At 37.6% G+C, this 10,998-nt stretch overlaps 1 protein-coding gene across 1 annotated transcript; it reads left to right on the forward strand.

Annotated features, from left to right (window-relative positions):
- Window positions 1-4,103: 4,103 nt before the first annotated feature.
- SPINK1 (serine peptidase inhibitor Kazal type 1) lies at window positions 4,104-9,960 on the forward strand. Its single transcript, XM_016150311.2, has 4 exons — window positions 4,104-4,213; window positions 4,911-4,942; window positions 6,414-6,520; window positions 9,837-9,960. The coding sequence occupies exons 1-4, from the start codon at window positions 4,159-4,161 to the stop codon at window positions 9,880-9,882; spliced, it is 240 nt and encodes a 79-aa protein (XP_016005797.2). The 5' UTR covers window positions 4,104-4,158; the 3' UTR covers window positions 9,883-9,960.
- The last annotated feature ends 1,038 nt before the right edge of the window (window positions 9,961-10,998 follow it).

The following is a 10,998-nucleotide window of genomic DNA, read 5'->3' on the forward strand; positions in this document are numbered from 1 at the left end:
CTACATTTTGCTTCTTAACAATTTTATTTGTTCACGTATATGTATACATACACTAAGCCATAACACAAGATTTATTTTTAACTTTGCGTCCACAGTCAAAATGTGTAAAAATCACTGTTTGGTGGGAAGAGCCCAGGCTCTGGCACCAAAGACAGACCTCGATCTGAATGCCATGACTGCCCCTACTATTACCTAAGGAGTTCCATGACAAGATGGCAGCCAATTCCCTTCTCCTCAGACTGCTTTTGAGGTCAAAGAAAAATTCCTTTTCTCAAATATTAACCCCCTTTGACAGTGGCTATTAGAACCTTCTTATTGGCAACAGAACTACTATCTAAATCATTATTTAAGATGGAAAAAAAAAAAACTTTACTCATCCAACCAATATCTATCAATGCTTAGCCTAAACTCCATGAGGGCAGAAATCATATTCATTTTCCTGGCACCCAGGCCAGAGCTTCTAAATAGTAGGAACTCAATAAGTATTTGGATTATAACAATGGTTAAATAAATAAGATTAAATGAACTAATAAATGACTTCTATATCAGGCACTGGAGATATAAAATGAACGAGGCATAAATCTGGGTCTTCAAGAAAATTTGTGTGTGTGTGTGTGTGTGTGTGTGTGTGTGTGTGTGTGTGTATAAATATATATACTTTAATTCATGTTTCCAACGAATATTTATTTAGGAGCTACTATTTTCCAGGCACTTTGCTAGAGAATGCTGTAAACATAACAATCATATTTGCTTCCTAAAGGTGAAGATACATTATATAATGGTCATATGAAAAGGTGTAGAATAAAATTTAAATGTTATGTAGGTCCCATGAAATCATATAAATAGCAAGGCCTAATCTGAATGCAGAAAAGAGTGATGGAGAACTCAGAAAAGCAGCTCCATGAGAAAATTATATTTAGCCCCTAACACCCCCATTAACAGGAAACAGAGAAAGGACCAATGTAGCTTGACAGACTGAAAGAGGAGGAAATTGATAGGAGATAAAGTGAGAGAGGTAAAAGGAGCCAGATCATGAAGAGCTAAACTGTCCCTGAAGATGCTGAACAATGGGAAACTGGAGAGTGGCATGATCGCATCTGCATTCTATGAGGATCTCTGGACTGTCCTATGAGAGCAGCTTTGAGAAAGAAATAACAGTAGACTTGTTGGGAGACAACTTGAAGGAAATTTCAGAAAACCAAAGTGGAGAACTGATGGCCTCATCTTAGATATGACCATGTAAAGTGGTGAGAAGTATCCAGAATTGAGGTTGTTTTAGACACAGATTTAAGAACAGAACTTGAATGTGGAAGAAATTAAGAGTGGAAAATGGTGCATGGTAAGGGCCAAGGGAGGCATCAAGGAGAGCACTTAGGTTTGGGTCTGATCAATCAGATGGAAGGAAAAGAAGCAATGGGCAGACGGAAAAGGAAAATATTTGTGGTGAAGGATCGAAAAGTAGTACAGAACATACTAAATTTGAGGTGCCTATAAGAGGTCCAAATGGTCAAGAAGACACTTGATATCTGGTCTGAAGATCAGAAGACAGATCTAGGGAAGAAATATATATTTGGAAATTTTATATTTTATAAATGGGTGTGTGTGTGTATAACTTAAATGATGTGAATAAACGAGCTCACGTAAAGAGAATGAAGAGTGAGGCATGAATAGGGCCCAGTGCCAATACTTGAGAAACTCCAAGTCTTTACTTATTACAGGAAGAAGGATCAATAAAGAGGATGGAGAAGCTATGAGTGATGTAGGTTACCATGCAGCTATGAACCCCAAGAAAAGAGATTATATTAAGTGTGATCAAGTGTGAAGAATTAGAGAGCATATATTCTTTAAAAAATGTTTATGGAATTAATCAACCTGAATTCATGACCTAAACAAGAACAACTTTACGGGCAGTAGTAAAGGAGGGAGCTAAAATGGTAAAGGCTGAAGCATACATGGAAGATGGGGGAAGTAGTCATATAAACAAACAGTTTCGACAGTGTGTTATATGTTATATTCGGGCATGTTCAAAATGCCGTGGAAGCCTCGACTGAACTGAGGAAGCATTCCAAAAAGAAACAACATTTGAACTGATTCTTAAAGAAGAGCATTCGGGTTAGACAAAACAGCATTATAAATACTGAAAAAAATAACAACAATAAAAATAATAGTAACGGATAATATGTCTAAGTGTTTACCATGTGCCAGAAACGGTTCTAAAAGCTTTACAGGCATTAATTCACCTAAATTACAACATCAGCCTCTTTCTTCTACTTTCGGCGCCATCACTTGGTTGGATTCTTACAGTAGCCTAGCAGCTGACTTTTCTGCTGCTGAACATGCCTTCTGGTTTATTCTCGCCGAAAAATTAAAGTGACGTTTTAGAGCAAACACCATCCATACTCTCCAACTGTTTTCCCGTTGGTGAAAACCAAAGTCCTCACCATGATCTACACGGCCCTTTTTTATCTAGGCCCCGCTGCCTCCTTCATCTCACCGCCCATGTTTATCTCTGTCACTCTGCTCCAGCCAGACTATTTTCCAACACGGAGAGCAAGTTCCTGTCTCGGTGTCTTTGTACTTGCTCTTATCTCTGCGTGGCGTGCATGTTCTTGGATATCCGCATGGCTAAATCCCTCACTTCCTTCATGTCTCTGTTCAAATGTCACCTACAGCAAAGCCTTGTCCGACCAACCTGTCATACCGTCTCCCAAATCCTCCAGCACACTTACCCTCTCTATACATTTTTTCCATGCTATGATCATAATGTGATATGCTTCATGACTATTTTTTTTTTTATTGTCCGTCTTCCCCAACTAAGATTCAGTGAAAGCTCCATGAGAGTAGGGCCTTCCATCTCTATTCAGTGATATTTCCTCAAGATAAGTACAGTTCTTGACACGTGTCAAGATCTGTGAGGGTCTGCAATTTTACCCTACTTGAAAGCTAACAAGTTAACTTGCCATGGCCAAATGAGTGTTGGCAGGAGACAGAGGGGTCAGAGACAAGGGATTTAATTGTTTAATAGTAACAGTCAGCAGGTCAGCACTGGCTGCAGTTTCCCAAGCCCCATTTTTCACAGGGTGATGTGAAGAAGGCCAAGTTGTACCTGAACAGAAAGAACAGTGTGTTACAGGAGTAGGAAGCCCAGCTTTTTAAAAAATCCTTCATCTTTTTAAATGGGCACTATATCTCCATAAGCATTGCCCTGGAGAGGGATATGATCTTTATTTTACTGAACGTAAGCAAACCTCCCCTTTATTCTAGAGAGAGAGAGACACTATTCCACCTTCCCAGGCCACTTGTTACACGCCCTTGAGAAGATCATCTGAAACACAAGCCATCAGCACCTCTATCCACAAAACATGCGGAAACATGATAGAGAGTGAAGAACGGTCTTCCAGTAACACAACATAGACACAAGACCTATTTTTGAATGAAAGGTGAACACTTTGAATTAGGTGCTATTATTACTTTTGTCCTTAAATGTATAAATCGAGGCACAACAAAAGTGAACTAGATATACAATAGCAGAGAGCCAGTAAGTGTCTCTGTCAAGCACATTCTAGCCCCAGAGCACACACACACCTCAGGAAACTGAGTCCTCCTTGTCTCTAACCTTTTCCTCTGTCTGCTATTTTAAGCTCTGTGAATGGGTGACAGCAAAAGGAGAGAAAGAAGAGAAAGAAGAAAAAAAGGGAAAAGCCGAAGAAAAACAAAAAAGGATAGAAAGGGGTTGTTTTTTAAACATCCACACCTATTCATTTATCCAGAACTACAGACTATAAGAGATCTTTGAGATTCCCTTACGGAAGAAAAAAACTGGGGCTCAAGAAAGGAAAGGCCTCCCCATAAACATAGAGGTTAAAGAGAGAACTAACACACTAACCACCCTTTAGAACTCTTTTCCCAACAGAATTCTTGGCCTTGAACATTTCGGACCCATGCTTTTCCTTTCACTTTTCTTATACAGATGGCATCCAAGCCCGGGGCCAACCTACTGCAAAGTCAATCAATAACCAAGGAGATCTACGACGCAGGGCAGCAGGTGGAGCTAGGGCTGTCATCCTGCCTATATAACTCTTCCAGTCCAAGGGTTGTGAAGAGAAGTAGTAGGTTCAGTGTGGTTTCTGACTGAGCTCTGGACACACAGCTTCAGTCATGAAGGTAACAGGCATCCTGCTTCTCATTGCCTTGGCTCTGATGAGTTTCTCTGGTAAGTGTTTTTGCATATTTTTCTAATTTGAGTAAAACCTGCTTTAATGATCACATTACCTTCTAGGTTTAGGCATAGCCTAGTCTTGGACAGAACTTTTGGTCCCAGTGAGATGAAATAAGATCAATGGATGAGAATTACAGAAAGAGTAATTTGACATAAAATAGGGAGAACAATTTTTAATATTATTTACAAAAGGAGATTTAAAAGTAATTGCAAAAGTTAGTTTTGTGTCAGAAGACCTGATAACCACTCATGGTAACTGTTTCACAGCTAGTTATAAGCTTTCCATATCTTCATTGGTAAACTGAGATAAAGATATTTGTATCACTTATATCACTAATTGTGAGATCAAAGATCTAAGTAATCAGTTGTTAGAATGTCAGTGAGCATTCAGAAGATATTTGCTCAGTGTCTATTCATTTCAAGGAAAGGGGTCAACTTTTCTGAAATACCAAATTGAGATACTTTGGTCATAATCAAATTTTTGCTTAATTTTTTTTTAGTATTCATCACACAGAGTGAAGGGACCCCAATGAGCTGTCCTTGAGAGAGAACAGGAATAAGAAGGAGTAGGGAGTGGAAAGGCCAGCAGAGAAGTCACAGTCTTAAACGGAAGCAGAAAATTCTGAAGTAGAACAGGTCTGGTTTCTTCCGTTCAGGAAGCAACTTCACATGTCTGATTTATGTTTTCTAGGTAACGCTAGAGCTGACGTCACGGGAAGAAAGGTAAAAAAAATTTTGTAATTGCTTATCTCTCAGGCTAGAACTGTTTGTTCCAATCAAAGCACAGTTTAGCTGTTACCTTTCAGTTTCACCCGAAGTCAAGACGAGGAGTATGAGTGCTAGCGAGGCTTAATTTATTAAACTAAGATAGTTAATAGTAGTTACCCCAAAGGAGCTTATGTTGAAGGGAAAATTAACTGATTCAAAGGCGACTTCTATGTAGTCATCTAGTGCTTGCTGCAAAGGGATTTTTTTTTAACATACTAGGGCTATTTGGAAGGGCAAGGATTTAGGGCGGAAGCGCCCTTAACCTCACTCCAAATATCACTTCCTCCGTATGTGCCCTCATGAGATCATAAAGTTCTCCAAATCACCAAGGTGGAGCTCTAATTAATAATGAGCAAAGGAAAATAATAAACTAGGTTCTTCCTCAAGGAAAATATTCTATATCTAACTTTTCCATTTTTTCCTGTGTTTATAAGGTAAAATTCAGTAAGTTTGGAGACCAAAGGAAGAAGTGTTCTTCTTCTCATTACATTTATATCTAGTGGAGAGGCAGATAACAAACCAAAAGTACATAAGTGAATAAATTATTATATTTGTGATAAGTGTTATAAAGAAGTTTTGCGACCATTAGGAACTTAGCCTAGTGATCAGAGAAAGTCCCTAAGTAATTGAGGTTTATTTTAAGCCATGAAAGATAAATGAGTGTTAGAAAAATATAACCGGGAGGAGAAGTAGTAGAGTGAAGGCATTAAAAGCTAAAGCTCAGGACCTACATTGACTGGGTTTGAATCCTGGATCCAAGAATTAAGAGCTGCGTGGCCATAGGTGATATAATTTGTGCCTCATTGTCCTCACCTAAGGAGGAGTTTTAAACAGAGTAATAAATTAAAAGCACTTAGGACAGTTTCTGGCTTATAACAGTCATTCAGTAATTACTAGTACTTCCTGTCACAGAGGAAATAGGTCGTGCAAAGACCCCAAGGTGGAAGGCACCTAGTATCTTCGAGCACCTAGGATCTTCAAGCACCTAGAGAAGACCAATATGACTGGACCATAGTGTGCAAGGAAAAACATGCCCCAAGGTGTGGCTGACCTGAAAGGGGCCAGCAGTAATCAAAAATTGAACATTATCTAACTTACCTTGTTAAAACCTTGTAACATCATTGTGAAGGAGGTAGGAAAAATAATAAGATTCCCATTTTGCAGATGAAATGACTGAGGTTCACAGACACCAAGAGATTTACCAATGCCACACAACTTGTCAATAGTATAGGCATTTCTTAAAGCAGGTTTCCTGACTAAAATTGTGGATTCCTTCTCTTGGAACACTCTACCATTCTCCCAATTACAATCATACTTCTATATTTTACCCAAGCAACTCCAGGGAGGTAAAAACCATTTTAGAGATTTTACCGTACACTCAAAGAATAAAAAATAATGGAAAATTATTGTTAAATTCCATTTTTAGGCAGTATGTACCAATAAACTGAGTGGATGTCCCAGGATATACAACCCTGTCTGTGGGACTAATGGAATTACATATACAAATGAATGCGAGTTATGTATGGAAAACAAGTAAGTACAAACTTAAATTTCTTTTAAAATATATTTTAAACAAGTTGTCTTAAAATTTTCATATGTCTGATCTTTTCAAGCCCCAATCAACAATCCAATAACAACAATCTTGCCATGAGAGAAACAAAACACCTACTTTTTCCAAAAATAAGTTTCAATCCTTTTTCTCCTTATTATATATCTAGCATAATTATATAGAGAGGTGTGTGTGTATATGTGTGTGTATGTGTGTTCTGATAGAAAATGATATTTACTGTGCCAAGCTTTGCATGGGGTATTTAATATTCACAATGAGACTATGAGGTAAATAATACTAAGCTCATTATACACGTGAAGAAGTTGAGATTCATTAGTTTAAATAATTTGCTTCAGATCACCCCGCAGTAAGTGGCAGAGCAGAGGGCGAATCCTTGCTCTTTCCACTATTCTTTAAAGTCAGATACCAGACTAAGTATCTGTGGGATGCAGAAGAAAATTCAACATGCTTTGTCTCTCAATCTGCTTACCCTCAATGCTGACACCGTGTGACTGATGAAAGTATGAGCACAGTGCTCTGAGAGTACAAAATTAAAAACAACTAATTATGCCTGCTCGGGTTTGGAGGCTTTCTCTCTGCCATAAAGAAGGAAAGAAATAAGAAGAACAAAAGAGAGACAGGAATTAATAACACTGTGCACTATAAAATGTGTTAAGAAAAGGACAATAGAAGAGGGAAAGTGTTTGAATGGTTCTCTCAATGAATTTTTTAAAGAGTCACTGGTAGATAAAAATCCATACTTTTATAGCAAAACGGTAGACAGTCTGGATTTTAAAAAGCTCATACACCTAAAATACCCTTAAATTTAAAATGTCATCCTTTGTGACAGTAATGATTGTGTTTACTAAAACCTCAAATATGCAAATAAGAATTATACAGATTAGGTAACCAAAACATATTTTTGTAACACTTTTACTTATGGACATGAGCTCAATGAAGCTCAATTTCTGAAGTGATTGCCGACAGGTGATGAACCTCAGACTTGGGCAGTCAAAAATAGATTTGCCACAGATTTTCTATCTTTCTCAGGACTGAACACTTAATATGTGGCAGCCCTGTGCAGCCTCCTCTGCTTTTATTGTGCTTATGGCTAAGAGGAAATAGGTCATGAGCGCAAATAAGGTAGCTTCTTGTAACTTGTGGCAAATGCCACCAAATGAGCTGTGTGAGCCAAGTGCTATAGGAGTGAAGGAGAGATACAGATTCCTTCTTACTTAAAGGGTCAAGAGAGGATTAATGAAAAGGATACTATTTAAATAGGGATCTGAATTTTGGTAGCACCACAAAAGTATTCCAGGTTAAATAGAGGTGTAAAACAATCAAAACAAATAAAGATTTAGTGAGTGACCCAGAAAATTCTTAGTTATTATGAAACTGCTTTGTATTAAAGACCTTGATTTAGGCTCCGATGACAACATACATTTCTATTATTCCACAGTATTCGTTTTCTATAACACACAACCCCTCTTCGTGGTCCGCTTTAAATCATTTCAGAAAATTTTCTGCATTTTAAACAAGGATTGTGGAAATAGTTCTTCATGGAAAGAGATTTAATATCTTAAAGTTTTACACTCAAAACATTAGGTGTTCTGCTTTGTAGTAAATTTCTTTCCACATTAAAGATTTATAAGAGGAACCTGAAACCACTTGCTAATTTTCTCATGACCTATGTTGTTGACACTAAGATCAAACATCATATTTCCATCCAAGGGAAGAAAAAAAACAATAGAACAGCCTTGAGACTTAGAAAGTTTCCAAGAGCCAAGACCAAAAGGCCCAGTATTTAGAGTGAACCATGTTGGAAAAATAGGAACATAGAGCTGGGACACCCTATTCCCTTAGCCTTTAAAACCTATCAGGCTTGCTTGTTCTTTCTATTCCATAAAAAAAAAAAAAAAAAAAAATGTACATGGGAGGAACATTTGAACATCAGAAATGTAACTTTTCTTCCTGTATTTTTCAAATAAGGCCTACAGAGAAAATGTGGCTTTCTCGAATGCAACATCTTTTCAAATGTACCACATTGCCTTTCTCTCTACTGCCCATTAAAAGCACCAGACAAATGCACTGTACAGTTAACTACGGTGAGGTTCTGACTCTAGTTGTTGGGTTTTGAGATAAGCATACAAACAAGGGCTTGTACGTCCTTGTTCATTATGTGCTTGACAGATATATTCAGTAAGGACCTTTTCCTATTTCTTCTGTGTCTTCTTAGGGACTTCATACTGACAAATTCTTTTCAGCATTCTCTAGTAGAACTTTCTGCAATGACCGAAATGCTCTCTATCTATGTTATGCAATATGAAAGCCACTAGTCGTGCCACCAGCACATAAATATAGCTAGTACAACTGGGAAACTGAATTTTACTATTACTTAGCTTTAACTGATTTTAATTTAAATACCTATATGTGGATACCGTCTACTATACTGGACAGTACAGCTAGAGAAAAAGTGAACTATGTGCTCCGTTTAGATGTTTGTGCTGTGCATACTAACTCAGAAATAAGTATCATGAGTGGTTATGGAACAAGAAAGCATCAAAAGCTCTTAAATTAAGAATTGGAAAGGCCCAGATACATACATATGTAGAAGTTAGATGTTCTCAAGTAATAGAGAAATAGAAACATTTTATGTCAGTATATTCAAGAAAAAGATGGATTAAAAAATGAGAGATCTGGAAACAATCTCATGAGGAACAATGATAGGATTTAGGAACATTTGTCTTAGAAAAGAGAAAGCTGGTTTGGGAACAGTGGTGTGTAGGGAGCAGAAAAGTTTCTATCTAGAGGCGGGATGCTTAAGGCTGGCAGATAACATATGTGATAGAGAGATGACTTCCTCTTGTGAGATCTCATGGATGTGCATCCCTAGAGTCCTAAGGCAAAAGATCAATTAGAAGGGCTGCAATAGTCCAGACAGCAACTAAAATGGAATTATGGTTCCTAGAAAGTCACATCAAGAGCAAAAGACGCAACAATGGACTGGAGATTCATTCAGAGGTTTACTGTAATGCCCTATAGATCTGGAAACTCTGTAAGGACAGATATTTTTCCTTCTGTTATATCTGCAGTGTCTGTAATTGTTCTTAAGCAATATTTGATGAATTAATGAATAACTGAATGAATACATGAACGAGAGAAAGAGAAATGGGAATAAATCTCAAACCTTTCTATCTAAAATAAAGCTAGACATTTTGTTTTTGTTTTTCTCCTAGAGTCAACCTTTTTTTTTTTTTGTCAGCAAAGTTTAAGCAATTTTTTTTTCAATTTCTTCTCCAGGAAGCGCCAGATTCCTGTCCTCATTAAAAAAGATGGCCGTTGCTGAGAACCAAGGTTCTGAAATCCTATAAGGTCACCATGATGCCCAGTTGGCCTGACTGCTGAATAAAAATGCATCTAAATACTTTCTCAGGTTCCCATGTTTTTTCCTCAAAGGCATATTTGATTATACCAGGGACAGAGGACCAAGTTTATGAAACCCAGAAATCCTATAATTTCAGGCAAGGTTTCTTTTCCTTCATGGTACTTTTCCTTTCCCCATCTTCCTTACATTCTGAGGACTCTGTCTCAGGAAATATGACTGCATATATTAAGTGATGGGACACAGCTGATCTTCATTGCATATAGGATTAGAATAGCACTTTGAGGAACAGTTCGAAAACTCCCAGCTCAAAAACGTTATCCGTCACCTTTCACTGACCAATGTAATGCCTTTAGATTTCCTTGGGATTTAAATGAGCATCTATTGTCCTTGACACTGATCTAGGTACATAGTTGTGAGATTTTAAAGAGCTGCCTAACTGGAAGAAAACAGTTTAATCTTAAATTTTTCCATATATCTTAGAATGTAGATTTAAGGTGAGACACGGTTTTCTCAAAGAGGCTTGGAATCATTGAGGGAACCAAAAATGCAGCATATTCTCTACTATGCTGTGGGCTTGACTTAGAGATCTGCATCATAAGTCCTGATAGGTTTCTGCAGAGAGTAAACAAAGACTTGATTCTGACGTAATTTGAAGAATGGTCTCTTTTACCACCAAACCATCCCAAAGAGTTGATCTGACAAAGAGGGAAGGGACTATAAACCAGATGAACTGATGGTGAGGACTTTGTGGAGTTCATTTTGCTTTACTCATGAGCTACGATAACCCTGTAAGGTTATCTGTGTGTTGTGAGTAGACGTAGAAAGGTTAAATAACCTGGTTAATATCACCAACAAATAAGACGATAGAGTTAGACTTTTAATCCAGGGCTGACTCCAAATCCAACACTTCTTCATCTAAACCACAATCACTTCTGGGGAAATATTCCTTATCTATTTCCTCTGTAGGAATTTTAGGAAATATCCTCATATCAAAAGGCCTATATATTTATATTCAGAGACAGCAAATAAGGTATAAATAGGGAATTACCTCCAAATAAGAAAGTCTCTATGATTACT

The sequence above is a fragment of the Rousettus aegyptiacus genome, unplaced genomic scaffold (assembly GCF_014176215.1).
Source record: "Rousettus aegyptiacus isolate mRouAeg1 unplaced genomic scaffold, mRouAeg1.p scaffold_m13_p_7, whole genome shotgun sequence".
Lineage (NCBI taxonomy): Eukaryota > Metazoa > Chordata > Mammalia > Chiroptera > Pteropodidae > Rousettus > Rousettus aegyptiacus.

What these genes read in the sequence shown, in the direction of transcription:
- SPINK1 (XM_016150311.2), top strand. Translation starts at nt 4,159, where the DNA reads ATGAAGGTAACAGGCATCCTGCTTCTCATTGCCTTGGCTCTGATGAGT. An exon ending in GGCTCTGATGAGTTTCTCTG is followed by an intron (nt 4,214 to 4,910) that starts GTAAGTGTTTTT and finishes TATGTTTTCTAG; the next exon opens with GTAACGCTAGAGCTGACGTC. An exon ending in GAGTTATGTATGGAAAACAA is followed by an intron (nt 6,521 to 9,836) that starts GTAAGTACAAAC and finishes TTTCTTCTCCAG; the next exon opens with GAAGCGCCAGATTCCTGTCC.